This window comes from Oryctolagus cuniculus, chromosome 1 (genome assembly GCF_051225735.1).
Source record: "Oryctolagus cuniculus isolate XC-2025 breed Fujian yellow rabbit chromosome 1, ASM5122573v1, whole genome shotgun sequence".
In the NCBI taxonomy this organism is placed as follows: domain Eukaryota; kingdom Metazoa; phylum Chordata; class Mammalia; order Lagomorpha; family Leporidae; genus Oryctolagus; species Oryctolagus cuniculus.
The window spans coordinates 210899303-210917730 of NC_142867.1; the positions used below are offsets into that span (position 1 = coordinate 210899303).

The 18428-nt window shown below is 44.5% G+C and overlaps 1 protein-coding gene across 22 annotated transcripts in view; it reads left to right on the forward strand.

Moving 5' to 3' along the window:
- ZNF462 (zinc finger protein 462) overlaps nt 1–18428 on the forward strand; it is a 148799-nt gene that overhangs the window by 95141 nt on the left and 35230 nt on the right. For all 22 annotated transcript variants that reach the window (XM_051855978.3, XM_051855976.3, XM_051855982.3 and 19 more), the window contains 2 exons: nt 13905–14172; nt 17349–17485. In XM_051855978.3, the coding sequence (XP_051711938.3) occupies nt 13905–14172; nt 17349–17485 (405 nt within the window). The remainder of the gene's footprint in view (nt 1–13904; nt 14173–17348; nt 17486–18428) is intronic.

Sequence of the window (18428 nt, forward strand, 5' to 3'; positions counted from 1 at the left end):
AAAGAGAAAAGGGTAAGAAACCCACTGGGTTTGTTGGTTCAGAGATTCCCACTCAGGGACAATTTTAGAATAGCTCTCTGCTTTGAAGCATGGCTGCTCATTGCTGTTCTTGATCAACCGTCGCCTTTCTCACCTGATTTCCATATCATCACTTAGAGCTCTGTGTGTCTAAATATATATCCTTATACCCAGATATGTTCTTTCCTCCTGATTATCTAATCTTTTAAGAAATCTCCACAGTGGTTTCCTCGCCAGGCTCTTACAGCCCTGTTCAGAGCTAGCCATATATCGTGACCAGCTCCTTGAAGTCAGTAGGCATCTTCCCCGCAGGCAGGTCTTGAGAAGGAAGCGCAGTGGCCTTGCCCATGGCCCAAGCGCTCTAAATACCATCCAAGGTTGTTCGAAAGCTCTCCATGGTTGGGGCCAAGTCATTTATATAAAGAGGCTTTTGTGCTCAACCCTTTTTGTTGGATTTTTCAGTGTGGTAAAGACATCTATGCGATCTAACCGAACAGCAGGAAATGCTGCTTCCTCATCATACAATTCAAAAGTCACAGGTGAATTATGCATTTGGTATTGTAAGAGCTTCCCAATTAACAATGGCAGATGCCACCCAGAGTTTCCTCCAAAAAAAAATTAGAAAAAGGCTTCACCACCACACATTCGTTTCCCCAGGAATTTTCAGTCTGTTTTAAGGAAGATTTTTAAAAACACACACTTTTGAGTTGCAAATACCATCGGGTGTAGAAGGAATACCTACGATATTTGCTAATGACTGGCAGATAAAGAACATGTTTCTGTAACTGGGGCATGCAGGAGCCCCGGGTTATGTTCCTATTTCTCCATTGGCTGTCTGGGGTAACATGAAGTCATCTCTACTTTTCAGAGCCACCGCAAGTCCTTATGCAAAACGAACAGTCTGCACATTGCATATCTGGAGTGCATTCCTGATGCAAGAAATGTTGGCAAAACAGTTTATACAGCAAAAGTGGGGTTCTGAGTACCTGAAAGTAATTTGTGACTATCTACTCCTGGATTGCAAAGGGCTCTATTTGCATGATCTTGGGCTAGGACTATCAAGAAGTCAAGTTGTGTTTAAATAAATGATACCTGTTACTCCTGAGCATCTCATAGAAATCTGTGCCTACCGTGATTTAAAAAGAAGAGAGATAGCTGTGTATTGAATCATCTAAAAGCTTCCAGATATCTTGATATCAAATATTTCAGAGTTTTGACTTAAGGTGACCTAGATGCAAAACCAGAAGTGAATGTCTTTGGCTTCTTGGGGTGGTCATTGATTCTGAATTCCATTGCATTCAAATTCCCAAATGTTCAGAAGGCTTTGTCCAGGTAATTTTAAAAATCCAGGCTTGTTTCAGTAAAGGTGGGTCAGTGTCCAGTGTTTCAAATGAAAAAATGTACAAAGAGAGTGTCATTGTGGTCTATTGGACTTTCCTTATAATTCTGAGTTTTCCAGACCACTATTTTCAGTTTGAACTATTTTTGGATGTTTTCAACATGTTTGTTGAGAACTTGTTTTAGGCCAGGCTGCTGAGCTAAGTTAAGCTTTTAAAATAGTTATAGATAAATGTGCATACATGCATGAATGGATAGATGAATGGATGGATAGCCTACTTGGAGAAAGATCATAGCCTGGTGGGAGTAAAATAAAATTAGCATCTATACAGTAAGATAAATACCAGCAGGAGAGTCCAGAGGGTGAATTAAATGTGTATCTAGAATGAAGGAAAATCTTCATAATGGTGGTCCATTTGAATTGAGTTCAGTTTTAAAAGATGAATAGGAGTTTGTCAGGCTGAGAAGTATAAGAAGGGCATTGTAGAAATATACAAAGATTCAGCTTAAAAAGGACAACCAAAGTGAATATTAGAAAGCTTCTCTGTGCCTGGCATTTGAGCACATGTGCTGACTGTGGATATGGGGTGAGGACAGGTCAGGAAAGATGAAGGAGAGGTTCGGAGTTGGACCTTTTCCTGGAAGAAGAGGTGTTGTGATTGCATTTGCATTTCAGAGAAGAAAGGCTTCTTAGAGGGAGGAGAAAGTGGGCAATAGAAAGCCTGCTAGGAACGTTGTGCAGGTGAGGTTCACAAAAGCAACCACGAGGGCCTGGACATAAGCAGTGGCAATGGTGAGTGGAGCCCAGAGAGAGTTTCAGGCGCTCGAACCCACAGACCTTTTTGACTCATTCAATGTGTAGAACAATAGAGAAATGAACCAAGGATTTATTTTGACTTTGTCAACTGAGTGAATGATGATGCCTCTTGGGGGCTAAATACAGAAAGACAATTATATTTGTCCCCAGATATAGGGCCTAGTGAATTGGAACCTCACCAACCCATTTTATCTTTGATCAAGCCTCCCTGGGTTCCCCCAAAATATATAGAGAATGACATCATGAGACTTAATACAAAATAAGGCCTTTGAGACGCCTTTCAATGAACTTCGGGATGAAGTGTGGAAAATACGGAGAATTAAGTATATATAAGAAACTAAGTCTCAAAAAGGCTGTCCCTTGTTTGCTGTGTTTTTGTCATTTTGAAGACTAATTTTTCTATTTGGGTTTCTTTCTCTCCTATTCCATGAGCATATTTCAAGGTTTTGTTTTTACTCATCAGAATGACAGGAAGTTTTCAGTGTGTGTTTCCTTCAAGTTTGGCCTCAACCTTATTTTCAGGATTAGGCGTTTGTTTTTCCGCTTGCCTCCATGGCAACCAAGCCCAGAATTCCTATATATAGTCATTCAGTATCCATTGTCCCCTTGGCCATTGTATCATAATCTTGTGCATACAGGCCAGGGAGCTCCACTGATGATAGAAGACAAGGAGGTGCCAGAGGCCTTGGCCTGGAGATTTTCAAGGCATAATCAAAAGAAGGAAATAAAAATAACGTGACTGCCTCTGGAGAGTTATGTGCCCTCTTTAGACACTATCCAGAGGAGTTGAAATGGTTTGTGTTCTAAAGCTTAGTTTCAGATACAATTTTCTTTTGGAATGGTCCATAGGGAACATTTTTGAGGCTCTTCAAAGGAAGTCGTCGGAAAGTTTCGTTGGTGATTTGTACTTTTTGTTTCTGTTCTAGATGCCAGATTCTGTTCAGTGTTGTAGCACAGAGCGAGAGAGAAAGACAGTTAAATGGAAGGACAGAGAAATCTAAGACATCTTCTAAAAGAAGTAGATTCTCTGAGTCAGTGAATCAACCTGACGGCTCTGTGTCACCTGCTCTTGTCGTAACTTCAAACAGTGTGTACAGGGAACATGCAATCAAAAGATTTGTTTCTTTCAGTACAAAAATTGTGGGTGCAGAATTTTCTTTCACAATACACATTTTCGGCGAACTTTCTGAGGACATCTCGTGTGCAAACTCCTCACAGAACTAAGAAAGCTGTCCACAAATTCAACCCAGCAAATATTTTCTTAAGTACCTTTCCCGAACTCCTAAGTGCTTGGGCTACATCAGTGACAAAAACATCAAGAACCCTTGCCTGTGGAGCTTGTATTACATTTTAGATTGACAGGAACAATATAGTACCTTATGTGGTTTCATAGCCACGGTTGTCCACAAACTCTATCTAGCAGACACTTTCTAAAGGACCATAATGAAGTCATTATGATGATAACTGAAGTTTATTATGTTGGTAAAGGACCTAGCAAGACTGTCTAAAGGTACTTAAAGGAATTATTAACTTAAAAAACACATAACATGAAATCTACCCTCTTCACAAATGTTTAAGTGTACAATAGAGCTGTGTTCGTTGTCTATCCATTGTTGTACAGCAAGTCTCTAGAACTTTTTTATTTCATGTGCCCAAAACTCTACTCATGGAACAACTCCTCCCTTGCCTCTCCCTTCTAGTCCCTACAGCCCAGTTTTCTACTTAGAGTCTCTCTGAGTTTAACTATCCTAGGTACCTGATAGAAGTGGAATCATGCCATCTTTGTTCTTCTGTGGCTACCTTGTGTCTCTTAGCATATTTTCCTTAAGTTTCACCCACGTTGTAGCATATGACAACATTTTCTGGTTTTTGTTTGTTTGTTTGTTTGTTTTAATTTATTTACCTATATGAAAGGCAGAGTTACAGAGAGAGGAGGGGAGAGACAGAGATCTTCCATCCAATGGCCAGGGCTGGGCCAGGCCAAAACCAGGAGCCTAGAACTCAATCTGGGTCACCCACATGGGTGGCAAAGGCCTAACTAAGCACTTGGGCCTTCTTCCACTGCCTTTCTAGGCACATTGGCAAGGAGCTGGATCAGAAGTGGAACACCAAGAGTTCGAACCCATGTTCACATGCAGTGCTGACATTGCAGGCAGCGGCATAACCCACTGCACCACATGGCCAGCCCCAACATTTCCTGTTTTTCAGGGCCAGTGGTAGTCCACTGTGAGCATATAATCTATGATGTCTTTTTTTTTCTGTTTGACTGTTGATGGACACTTGGATTGTTTCTGCCTCCTGACTACTGTAAATAAAGCTGCGGTACAGATACCTTTTGAGATTCTAATTTCAGTTCTTTTGTTAGAAGAAGTTAGAGAAGTGAGACTGTTTGATCTCTGGTAGTTCTGTTTTTAATTCTCTGAGGCGCTTCCATATGTTTGCCATAATGGCTGCACCATTTCACATTGCCAACGGTAGTGCCTGCCCATGATGTCTAGTTTCACCACATCCTCACCAAAACTTATTTTCTGCCTCTTTTAATAACCTCCATCTTAATCAGGAAATATTTTTAAATGCTTTAATCATTTCATTTTCACTTAAAATGCAAATACACTCTTTCAGCAGTGTTGTGATTTAGGATCACGTCTATATATTTGAGTCTAGGGCCTTTGATTGGGGTTCTCTGGTTTCTGTCTTGCACAAACCATGTGCATATCATATCATGCACTACTTCCAGTTTTGATTTCTTTTAAGTGGAGTGAGAACCTAGACATTTGAGACACAATGTTAAAACAGAGTTTTAGATTTCTGTGTTCTCAATCTTTTATAATTGGTCTTGCCAAAACAGAATTTGACACTAATTTTTTTTAGCACCTTGACTTTATTTTTTTAAAAAAGATCTATTTATTTTATTTTATTTGAAAGGCAGACTTACAAAGAGAGAGAAACAGAGATATGGGGGGGGGGGGTGTTTGCAGGGAAGAGAAAGCGATCTCCCACCTACTGGTTCACTCCCCAAATGGCCAGAACAGCCAGTGCTGGACCAGATGGAGGCCAGGTAGCCAGGAGCTTCATCCGGGTCTCCCATGTGGGTGGCAGGAGTCCAGGCACGAAGCCATCTTCTGCTGCTTTTCCCAGGTGCATTATAGCAGGGAGATGGATTGGAAGTAGAGCAGCCAGGACTTGAACCAGTACCCGTGTGGGATGCTGGCATTGCATGTAGGCAACGGCTTCACCCACTACACCATAACACCAGCCCCAAAGCAACTTGAGTTTTTAAAAAGCCTTCAAGAGGCCAGCATTGTGGCGTAGTGGGTAAAGCCACCGCCTTTGACACTGACATCCCATATGGGTACCAGCCTTACCCCCAGTTGCTCCACTTCTGATCCAGCTCTCTGCTAATGTGCCTGAAAAAGCAGTGGAGAATGACCCAAGTGCTTATGCCTCTGCACCCACTTGGGAGCCCAGGAAGAAGCTCCGGCTTCCTGACTTCAGATCAGCCCAGCCATTGCTGTTGTGGCCATTTGGAGAGTGAGCAAGCGAATGGAAGATGTCCTTTTCTGGCTCTCCTTCTCTCTGTGTAACTCTTCCTTTTAAATAAGTAAGTAAATCTTAAAAGTTATCAAAAATTTCAAAAAGCATTTAATGTAGCCTTCATAGAAATAACACTTTCTATGCCCGTATTTCGCCATCTTAAATTATAGTAATTAGCTTGAATAAGCTCAGTAACAAATAAAATTGGCCTAAAGGAGTTTGTCAACAAATAAACCTGGTTCTTGGTGGCACTAACTCAGCCACTGGAAATAGAAAGGGGCCGGGTAGAGGGTGAAGTACAGCCCCAGCCGATGCTGCTGTCACCACCGGTCTTCTCCGGTTGGGATGCTTCAGGGCTGGAAGTGTTGATCTGACCGCCATTAGTGGAGGAGGCTTAGGAGGACTTGTTGTGTGAGTGTAGCATGAGGCACACCGTGCCAGAGCAAGAGTCACTATGTGTGTGCATGGGCAGAATGCAGAGAAGCACAGAGTTCCATCAGAATTGTTGGGGAAAACCTCAAGAGGAGGTGTGCATTAGCCCATTTTTACCTCCATAGCAAAACAACTGAGGCAGACTAACTTTATAAAGGAGATGGGTTTATTTGGCTCACATTGGGAGGTTCAAGGGTTGCATCTGCTGACAGTCTTGCTCACAGAGTCCCAGGGTGGCAGAGACACGGAGCATGTGCGTGTGCCTGGTCTCTCCCCTTCACATTTCAATCATGGGAGCTTCACCCTAATGACCTTATCTAATCCTAATCAGCTCCCCAAGGCCCCACCTCTCTCAACGATGAAGTCAGATTAAGTTTCCCAGCTGTCTTAATACAGCACAATGGGAATTCAAGTTCAACGTGTGAGACCTTAGGGGGCACACTCAGCTCATTTTCAAGCAAGGTGATACTTCAGTTGAATTTTGAAGGGTGTGAAAGAATTTGCAGGGGAGAAAGAAGAGCACCAGTAGCCCTGGACAAGGACTCCCAATGATGGAGTATGTAGAATATATAAGGAATCAGCTGCGGGCTGGAGATGTGGGTGGAAGTAGGTATAAGAGCTCTGTGTTCTAAGAAATGAAGACTTTACTCTTGAGCAATAGGGCATAAGCATCTCGCAATCACACAAGTGCTATATAAGTCTCAGAAGATGTATGCCAGCCAGACTGGAACAGATCTTAGAGGAAGGAAAACCAGTTGGAAGACTGTTGGAGTGGCCTGTGTGGTACAGGAGGACCTCAGTGAACAATGGGTAGAGAAGGCAGAGGAAAGGAGAACCAGGTAGCAGGGTAGAGGTGGGTCTGGACACCTGTCTCTGAAGCGTAGTACCTGTTTAAATGTGCTGCCACATTAAAGGGAGAAGGCTGACAACCTGATGGGAGAACCTCACAGTTTGGACTTGAACAAGGAGGTGGGCCATGCACTAACATTCAGAACACAGAAGGAGAGGTGAGGTCAGCTTTCAGTGTCCTGGGTTTCAGGAGCGCATCATAGAGCTCCAAGGAGCAGACTCCAGTCAACTCAAAGCCCAGTGGTCTCCCATTGCCACAGCATTCTTTTGAGTCACTAGATTCCTGGGTCACTATCACATACATGAAAATACTTTGACTATTTTTATTAGCAGTTGTATAATAGAAGTTGATGCCATTCTAGAAGTTTGCTGGCCATTAACTAAAATATGTCTAGCTACTCTGTTGTATGTATGCCTTGCTCAAATTCACTATAATTTCTTCACAAGATTGAACTCTGTTTCCAGCTTATTAGGGCCGTGCTCCCTCCCACAGACATTGGGCATTTGCAATTATTTATGTTTAAAATATCCACAGGTAATACTCCATTTCGAGTTCTTTACATTACCTTACTTGCTAAATGGTCTGCTTTTCTGGGGAAAACTCCCATCCATGCATTATTTTGAACTTTCTGTGGTATTTTAGCACTTGGAGATCTTAAGTTGTCGCACACAAAACCTGCCCCACCCTCTGATGTACATGTTTTTCTGTTCAAACTCATCTGCTGCTCTCCATTGCTTTGCCCAAGGGAAATTAAGTGGCTTTCTTTTTTCATGGCGATAAGAATTCAGTTGTTAGTTCCTGACTGGTTTCTCCAAAACGTAGGATTTAAGGTAGAAGAGTGGTGCGCTGAGTACTTAGTATCTGCACATCTAGTGTTGATTTTGTTGATTAACACAGTAATTAATACCAGTCATATTTATTAATGGACAGTCAGGTTTCCCTTAACACCCACTCCTCGCCTCCTTCACTGCCACATTCCTGGGCGACAAGTGCTGCTGCTGTTCCCTTCCAGCCCCCCACCCCTTTGTAGATGCCTCCATTAAAGCCGTTTGTTTCTGGCAATGTATCACAATCAATTATTTATGTGTCTGTCTCGGGCAGCGAGTGGCTTGAGGTCAAGAATCAGGTCTTACTGTCCCAGAATAAGGTCTCATATTTACTTTGATGCTCTATAAATACTTGGTGAATGAATGGGTCATCATTTAATCATCTGCTTCCCCTAAAAGGGGAATAATTTAATCATTTGCCCCCTGGCCATTCAGGATTTGCTTGCCAACTGTTCTTTGTCTTTTATTTTTTTTTTTTTTCCTGGTTCTTGATTCGCCTGGGCCAATGAGCCTGTCTTCTAAATCATGAACAAATTTTACTAACTGTGGTTTCTGCCACCAAGGTGCTTCTGCTCTCTTTCACCTTCCCTCACACCTTCTATGCAGAGCTGCAGGAAATGGAGACTTGATGCTTTGGTGCATCCTCCTTTTTTGTAGCACTCAGCGCGTACAAGGGGGCTGTCCTCTGTGGCTTCCACAATTTACTGCCCGATTGATTCTTGCTCTTCCTTGTGTCTTCCTTGATCTTACCATGGTTAAACTCTCCTGTTACTGTTCACTTGTTCTCTTTGCCTCTTTTATTCCTTCAATCAGTGGAGGAAGGATGGCCTGTCTTTTCAAAACAGTCAACTGCTCCATTCTCTCCCTGTAAGAGATCTGAGTTCCTGGAAGACCCCAGAGTCTGCGCATGGCCTGGCACGAAGACAGAGTTAACTAAATGTTATGGGATGGGAAGTGTGAATACCCAGGAAGGCTCTGTTCTGTTGTGTATTGTTTTCCCAGAGATTGTATTTCTGTCGTGTGCCTTTATCAATTTATTGTGATTGTTTCTACGGTGCTAATTTCTAGAAGAAGAAAAAAGAAGCCCCCCACTGATACTCACCTGGCATTGGCTGGTTTTGTGGGGAGCTGGGATTAGCCAAGAAACTTCCCATTTCACCAGGAACTTGGAAAAGTGAGAGGGCTAGGAGGGCTCACCTGGAACCCAGCACTTTCCTGGTTTGAAATCCTGAGCTCTTCAAAGGTTCACCTGAAAGCTCCCATCCCCTGTTTGCATTTGTACGCTTTCTTTCCCCAGCCAAATCTCACTGGAGGAATTTTACAGTTAAAAGTGGAACCCGATTTATCAAGCATTTAAATGAAGCATGACATTTAGGCAAACAGGCTTCCAGTTCTGTTTACCTGCACAGTGCGTTCCAAGAAATGTCTCCTGTGCAGAAGCTTGCTCTGTTTCTAGAAACACTTTGAAATTTTGGAAACTTTTTATCTCTCCCATGAACCTTGCTTATTAATTTGTTTCCACATGCTCCAAAATGCTTATTTTATTTATTATTATTTTTATTTTAAAGATTTATTTATCTATTTGAAAGGCAGAGTTACAGAGAGGGGAGAGAGGAGAGGAAGAGCCAGAGATAAAGGTCTATCTGCTGGTTTACTCCCCAAATGGCCCATCAGGATGTGGCCAAGGCTAGGAGCCAGGAGCTTCTTCCAGGTCTCCCACAAGAGTACAGGAGCCCAAGGATCCTCTGTTGCTTTCCCAGAAGCATCAGCAAGAAGCTGGATCAGAAGTAGAGCAGCTGGGACTCAAACTGGAACCCATATGAGATGTGGCCTCACAGGCAGAGACTTAATCTGCCATGCCACAATGCCAGTCCCCAAAATGCTTATGGTAGTGCATTTTCTTTTGTATTTGTTTTGGTGGTTTTTCTGGCTATTGTATCTGTTACCATTTGTATCAATTTTAATGTTATCTTCTTCACTCTTTCAGCCTTTCTACCACTCTTTCCTCTCTGCTGTGTGCTTATTTCCTTTTTAAAACATGTTTACCTAATAATTTTTATTTTATTTGAATGTCAGAGAAAGAGAGAGAAAAACTGACTTCTGAAATCTTCCACTTACTGGTTCATTCCCCAAATACCCACCACATCCAGAGCTGGGCCAGGGGGAAGCCAGGAGCCAGGAACTCAGCCATGGTTTCCCATGCAAGTAGAAGGAGCCCAAGTACTTGAGCCGGCACCTGCCATCTTCCCAGGTTGTACATTAGCAGAAGGTGGAGCAGAAGTAGAGCCAGTACCCGGATACTCCAACAGGGGGTGCATGTGTCCCAAGTGGCATCTTAACCGTGTGTCGGAAGCCTGCTCCTTGTCTGTGTATTTCTGAAAGAATTCTCTGTTCTTTCTCATTCCTCTGACAGTGTCCTGGGACGCTGAAGGTCACCGCTGGGTATGGATGCCTTACTGAGAAGGCTCAGATGTCACAGGCAGATGGGTCTTTGTTCAAACCCAGCCTCTGCATCTCAGCTGTGTGACCAACCATCCTCAGTTTCAGCCACCTCATTGGTAAAATTGGTTAGCGAATCCCTTTATTCCTCACACCACAGCTGTGAGAATCACCTGCTGGCCGCTCAGTAATTGGCACACCCTACATAGTCACTATGACCAGCCATGCTACAATTTGACCTTGGTTTTACAAGATAGAATTCTTTTCTTATAATAGGCAATTTATAGAATGAATGCTACATATGATTTCACTCGATTTAATTGTGTAATTCCAATCATAAATTATAATTTAATTTCGAAAACTTGGCATCTAAGGCATGAGTCAGGGAGTTGAACTGTGGTCCCAAAGTTGGTTAGTTGCTAAGCCACATCCGGTTTTCAAAGATGCACCGTCTTAGTCTTTGCTCTTGGTTCCGTGGTAGGTACCACTGGCCACACGGGCAATCAGGATACAATTCGGGTGACCCATAGTGGGGTGCAGAATTTCCCTCTGAATTTGTATCCATGTGCGTCAGCTTCTGTGGTTCCCCAGGACCAGAAGTCTGGATCTCCAAACACAGGAGTGTTTTTGCTTTTTTTTCCTTAAGCTCAGAATGAAGGAAAATAGTCTTAATGATGATTTTTAACTTATGTGACATGCCCTTCACTGCTAACAATCTGTCTGCCTTTCTATAGAACCAGGGCACAACACAGCCCTCTCCCTGCTCTTCAGGCTGTGTTTCATGAACAAGCTGGAATTTTATGTAGCAAGTGGGCTTTTTTAAGATCAGTGGAATCAGACACACTCACATCTTTGTCACTTTAGTGCCCAAAGTGCTAAAATCGTACATTATTCACAGACTCTGAGAGAGAGAGAGAGAGAGATTGAGAATATTGGCACCAAGGAGAGAAGTAAAATTCTAAGCTCTAACCTGCCCATTATTACATACATATCCTCAGAGGTAGGATTTGTTTATTTTTTGCAAATATACCTGCCCTTCTGCCTTTAACCAAGAGGGAGAAGGGCGTTCGTGTCATGGAAACCTATGGTGATACATTTTGCGTTGCCATTTAAGAAATTCTTGGAATGCGTTTTCTTTCTTGAAGTTTCCTATAATATATAAATATTGGAGTTAAAATTTAGACTTTGTCTTTTGAGAAGGATGAAATAATATGCAAGAAACACGTGTTACCTAAAAGGAGAGTCCCCTTCCTTTGGCAGGGGTCTGCCTAGGCAATCGGGCCTTGTATTGAATTGGGGGTGGGTGGCAGGCATGGGAAGGTGATTCTCTTGGCTTATCATCTGCCTGGCAGCCGTTCCTTTGTGGCCTTGAAATTCCTTCAAAGGAGCTGAAGCTGTCCTGTGCTGGTGTCTGAGACGACTCCAGCCTCTGCACTAACTTGTCAGGGCTCACCGAGATGTGTACTCTGACCTCGAGGGCACTGCGGCTGCCTGCGGAGGCGAGGCCCAGTCCTGGGGGTATTTGTTTTGGTCTCTGGTTTGATTTGTAAGGTGGTAGACAGATCACGGGCAGCAGGATGTGGCTGTGGCCTTCTTGGCCACAGAATTTCTCTTCTGCAGAGCTAAGAACAGGACCTAGCACCAACATAGCGGAGGGGCCGGTCTTCCAGAGATGCTGTTTGGCAGTGCTCAACTTGCTGCTCAAGACTGTTAACAAGAGAGGTGGAGTGCATTTTGTACTTCATTGTGTGCACGTTCTAAGCAGCAACTAGTCTTGAGGGCTTACATAGAAAATATCTCGAACGATCCATGAAATGGTAAACAAACCTGCTATTGAAGGCAAGCATGAGCAGTTGACAGTTGCATTATTGTGATCCTGAGTGGGTTCATCAGCGAGGGTAGAGGAATAAAGAAAAAGCAGATAAAAGACCTGGGTAAAATGAATCCAGTTGTGTCAGTCTTTGCTTCCTTTGTCTCCAGTTTACACCTGGTAATGAACCCGTGGAGGCTCACAGAGATTGTTCAAGTTTCCTTTTGTTTTATTTTTATGTGTAGCAGGTTTGTTTACAATTTCCAAGGGGGTTTTTCTCCATCTTGAGGAATATGAATTGAAGGGAAGGTATGTTAATATTTTGGACTCGGGAGGTGGCCCCACCGCCACCAAGGCTGCTCTGCTTTTGTCTGGCGTGGGGAAGAGGCCATCGGGATGGATGGTCCTGCTTCTTCCAGGATGGATTTTACAGAATTCCTCCATGTCCCGCCTCGGGGAATCATGCTTTGGAAAATTAAGTGTCCATCAAATCAGGAGGAGGCTTGTACAGTTTCTGTCCCCTTTCCCTCTGCTTTTTGAAAGCTAAAGAATAGAGCCCTTTGTTTTCTTTTCAAGGCAAGTTACCCTGAAATTCATCTGTGTGGTAGCTGTGGACGTCATTGTGCCATTCACAGGCAGCTGTAGGTTGTGGAGGGCAATGTTGTTGAATTCCTAACCTTGACATTCAAAGCAGCGTGTTGGCTGTTGGGAAAAGGTTCAAGACCTTTCTTTCACTTTCTCTCTCCCCCCACTCCTGCTTTTTTTTTCCTCCTTAAATTTAAAGAAGAATCTGAGATTTCCCCTCCTCCCACCTAGATCAGATTTCTCTACCACTTGGTGTCAAAGCTTCTTGGGGGTGAAGATTTATGCCTGTCATTTCCCGACATTTTCCTCAGAGTTGCAAACTTTAAAATACCTTTCAGAGAAACTTGTTTGGGATTTCATTTTAATGGGATTTATGAATAAATCTCCATCTTAATGCTGACTAAGCTTTAAACATCTATTCCAGGAGAACACTATCGGATTTTTATATTTTAAATTTTAAATCGCTTGTCTGTGGAAGCATAAAACATTTTTATATTTGTGGGAGTGCCATGTGCCTGAGCATTTCTGTTAAAGAGTGACTTTTTTTTTTATTTGGTTGGCTTGAATAATTCTCGGCTGCCAAGGAGGAGAGATCGCATCATCTCCTTCCTGTCTCGCGTTGACGGCTGCGTGTACTAGGCAGGTGTGCTTGTCTCACCTGACAACAGGTGTTCTGGGGCAACTGGTGGCCTCGCTGCAATTTCTTGTAGAAAACAATTTATTTTCGTCTTTCACTTTGAAACCTGTAGATCCCAATTTTATGCTTACGTGTCATGAGCCTTCAAAGTCACAGGGAAAGAAGTGACACTTCCCACGTGCATTTCGCAGATCTGGGTGGCAGCAGGTAAATCAAGAGGACAGATAGGATCACAGTCATCATCCCGCAAAGTATCTGAAACTAAGGGGGAGATGTTGGTCAAAGGGTGCAAGTGTTCCGTTGTCAGATGGGCAGGTTCTGGGGACCCCTTGTGCACCATGGTGAGTGTGGTAAAGCACACTGTAGGCTTGAAATGTGCAAAAAGAGTAGAAGTTAAGTGTCCACATCACACCTAAAAAGTGGTAAGGTAGCAGTGTGACTGATGGATGTGTGAATGAACTTGACTGTGAGAATCTTCTCACAGGACGTGCATATATCAAGTCCTCACTGCTGTGCCTTTTATTTTGGTCAACTATACCTCCATGAAGTTAGGGGCAAAAGAACCCTCACGTCAAGGTTCTCTGTACCCCATTGTTGTTTTCTCCCTCTCTGCACAGACTCGTCGTACTCGGAGCCCCCAGACGTTCAGCAACAGTTGAACCACTACCAGTCAGCTGCCCTGGCAAGGAACAACAGCCGCGTCAGCCCCGTGCCTCTTCCTGGGGCTGCAGCTGGAACTGAGCAGAAAACCGAAGCCGTTCTTCACTGCGAATTCTGTGAATTCTCCTCTGGCTACATCCAGAGCATCAGGCGCCATTACCGGGACAAGCATGGAGGGAAGAAGCTTTTCAAGTGCAAAGACTGCTCCTTTTACACAGGCTTTAAGTAAGTGGCGTGAAGCGTGGTTGTAAAAAAACAAGGTGGCTGCCTCTCCTCCGCCCCTCACTGCATACTCCTCCCTTGCACTTTCCTACTGGGGCTCCGGAGAGGCCCTGCCTATGAGCTGCTCTGAGCTTCACACACTGAAGATTGCTTTGGCAGGGATGAAGAGCTCTACGGGAACAAATGAGTTTAAACGCAGAGCAAATGGGCCCCTGAGCCCGGTGAGGCTACAGCACAGAATTTCCCTGGCCTAGCACACGGTGCAATGTTTTCTCTTGGTCAAACTCTCCTTATCCCTTTTTTATTTGTCCTTGAAAAAAAAAAAAATATGTTCGTACAAGCAAAGTCAAAGTCGAGTGACTTCTTGCTCTCCTTGTAGAGAAGTTATTTCTTAACCTGATGTCATTCAAGACCCCCGCCCTGGGAGGACTAGACTTAAGAATGCTGCAGACCACAAAAGGAGAATCCAGAGTGCCCCTTGCTCTTGTCTGACAGAGTTGGTGAGCTCGAGGAGTGGATTGCTCCCTCTGCCGTCATCCGAACCAATTTAGAATCTCATCCCGTGGATCCTTTAGGTTCATGGTTGCAGGTGTGGAGTGTGGGGTCTGGCTTTGCCACTTCCTGGCTGTGTGACCTTGGGAAAGTCAGTAGGGCTCTCTGTGTGTCCATGTCCCTATCTGTAAAATAACGATAATAGTCCTCTCCCTACCTCAGGGGCCACTGTGAGTAGGAAATGAACCAGTGCCTAGAAGAGTGTGTGGCACAGTGATTTGTGCTATAATGCTATAGATAAAAAGCTACTATGGTAATAAAGCATCACTTTTTCAAAAAATATTTATTAATTTATTTATTTGAGAGGCAGTTACAGAGGGGGTGGGAGAGATACAGAGAGAGAGAGAGGTATTCCATCTGCTGATTCACTCCCCAAATGGCTGCAATGGCCAGAGCTGGGCCGATCCAAAGCCAGGAGTTTCTTCTGGGTCCCCCATACAGGTGCAGGGGTTAAAGAATTTGGGCCAACTTTCACTGCTTTCCCAGGCCATCAGCAGGGAGCTGAATCAGAGGTGGAGCAGCAGGGATTCAAACCGACATCCACTTGGGATGTAGGCAGAGGCACCACAGCGCCGGCCCCTAGCATTACTTTTATATGACGGCTATAAAACTCCTACCTTCTACTCCTGTTGCAGTCAAGATCTGAGTCCTCAGGCACCTCACCACAGAGAGAAGCTGCAGAAGTCAGGCCTTGTGACTGCTTCAGTCAGCTTTCACTGTTGCCACAAAATTCCCGAGACAACTGGCTTCATGAAGAGAAAGGGTTTATTTAGCTCATAGTTTTGGAGGTTCAGGTTCAAGATCAGGCAGCTCCACTAGGGTGACCTCCAGTGAGGGTGGCAGAGAGTGGGAGCATGTGTTGGAAGAAGTGATCACTTCTCCAGACAGGCAAAGAGAGGATGGGCCCAAACTCAGTCTTTTGTACCAACTCTCTCACAAGAACTCAAGGAGCCCCATGAGAAATGCCTCTGAGCACACACCACCAATGACCTAAGGACTCCCCATGAGGCCCCCACACTCCTAAAATTCTACCATCTCCCAAAAGCACTCCCCTGGGACACAAGCATTTAACCCATGGCCTTTCTAATATCCATACCATAGCAGTGTCCAAAGATAAAGATGAACTGGGAGAAGAACAAGTTTTTCTGCTACCAAAATCTCAATTGCTAGGATTTGATGGACACTGTGTCATATCTCTGACTGTTTATCCAGTCCAGTTATTGTCCAGATAAGAATGTTTGTGGCTTAGAACCGAGAGAAGACTAAAGGACCCGATTCCAAGGGCCCCCGACAAATACACGTTTCTCCAGAGAGAAGTACTTGGGTTGGTAAGAAGAGGTCCTTGCCCATTAAACTTGGTTTCATCCATTTTATGAGAGCCATTTAAGGCTTTGTAAATTGAGAAGGTGTAAAGGATGGAGGAAGAGGCCACTATACCATCCCATGTTGGAGCTAGCACAACTGGGAGTGCTGTTTACCTAATCACTGATCATGACCTCCTAAACAACTTACCACTACTTCCTTCTGAAGACTCAGATAGGCAGCTTGTCTTTAGAATAGTCCTTCTAGGTGCTAGTGTTACAGTGCAATAGGTTAAGCTGCCGCCTGTGACTCCACCATCCCAGAATGAGCACCAGTTCAAGTCCCGGCTGCTTCACTTCCTATCCAGGTTTCTGCTAATGCACCTGGGAAAGCAGTGGAGATGGTCCAAATGCTTGAGCCCCTGTACCCATACAGGAGATCCGAATGAAGTTCCAGGCTCCTGCCTTTGGCCTAGCCCAACCCTGACCACTGTGGACACTTGGGGAGAGAACCAGTAGATGGAGGATCAACCACCTCTCTCTCTTCCCCTTTCCCTTCCTCCCTCCCTCTCTCTCTGTAAAACTCTGTCTTTCAAGTAAATATTTCAATTTTTTTTTTTTTTAAGATTTGTTTACTTATTGGAAATACGGAGTTATAGAGAGGCAGAGGCAGAGAGAGAGAGAGAGAGAGAGAGAGAGGTCTTTCATCCACCAGTTCACTCCCCTGATGGCCACAATGGCTGGAGCTGAGGCAATCTGAAGCCAGGAGCCAGGAGCTTCTTCCAGGTCTCCCACGTGGGTGCAGGGGACCATGGACTTGGGCCATCTTCTACTGCTTTCTCAAGCCATAGCAGAGAGCTGGATTGGAATTGGAACCAGCGCCCATATGGGATGCCAGCACTGCAGGCAGTGGGTTTACATGCCACAGCACCAGCCCCAATAAATCAATCTTTTAAAAAATAATAAAATAAAATAGTCTGTCTCCCCTGCGACCCTCAGGCTTGATGAGAAGTAGTTCCTCTAGATTTTGTTTTCCTGCTTTGAACTGTTTCTAATTTTCAAGAATAAGGTGTTCAGAGAATCTCTTTCTTAAACTGAGCCCTGAACCCAGCCAAGTGGCAGCATGTCCTGAAAGAAGCTACCAGATCCCGACAGTACACAGCTCATGGCTGAGTGGTCAAGGAACCTTCGGGCAACAGCTGGGACTCACAGCTTTGTTTTTCAGGCCCCTGGAGCAGGGGAGTCACACTTGCGCGCCTCTGATGGGTTTGCTGGCCGGAGTCCTGAATATCACACTCATCTCCCATCTCCCAACCTCTCTCCTAGATCTGCTTTTACTATGCACGTGGAAGCTGGGCATTCAGCGGTTCCTGAGGAGGGCCCCAAAGACCTTCGCTGTCCTCTCTGCCTCTACCACACCAAATACAAACGCAACATGATCGACCACATCGTGCTGCACCGAGGTAGCCTTCCTGTTTTCCTGGGAGACGGGGGAGAGCTGGGCTGCGTGGTGTCCTGTGGATGTCTCTTAAGGTGGCCTGGTCCCTCGTTCCTCACTGTATCTCCAGGCAAGAGGTCACAGTGCCGGCCAACAGTGTGCAAACACCCTCCTGTTGGGATTTCCTGCACCTGGCGGGAGGCGAAGGTGGCAGATTCCGCTGTGCGTGCTGCCATAGGGCTTCCCAGCAGGAGGGATTTTCGCTTTCTGGCTCCTCTGCCACAACCACGTGTAGAACGCACTTGAGCAAAACGTGAATGAGAAACACGCCAAGTGGATGCAGGCAAATGTGGAACGTGAAGAGCTGGGTGGTGGCGAGCAGCTCTTTGGAGGAAGACCAGAGGGATGATTTCTAGAGCAGAAAGGAGAGAGAATTCTTCACAGTAGCTGGTCCACCCTCGTACAAGCTGAGCATCCTGAATGCAAAAAGTTTGTGAGCATTAGGTTAGGACCCCAAAGGTCTCAGATTTTGGAGCATTTGGGACTTCAGATTTTTGGCTTGGGGATGCTTAACCAGCAACGTCTCTGTTTGAATATTCCAAAATTTGGAAAGATCCAAAGTCTGAAACACTTCCAGTCCCCTATACTTCATATGAGGGAAACTCAGCCTCCATTCGAAGGTCCTTGGACTTTGGCTTTGAATGGAGGTTTTGAAACCTGCTCTGTTTGTTGTCTTTCTGTGTAAAAGGAGATGATTATACCTAGGAGATGTAATCACCGCTCTCCAGTGCAGTTCCAGAAGGGATGCGTAGTGGGTTTTCCGTAAATGTCAGTGTCTCTGATAAACAGGGCTACTTCTTGTAAGTTCACTGCAGTTTTTCTCAGAGTTGAGTCTACTCTTGGCCAATCAAAACATTGCTAAACAACAGGCTCCCTCTGCACTGGGAGGAAAATTATGTTTCTGTAGA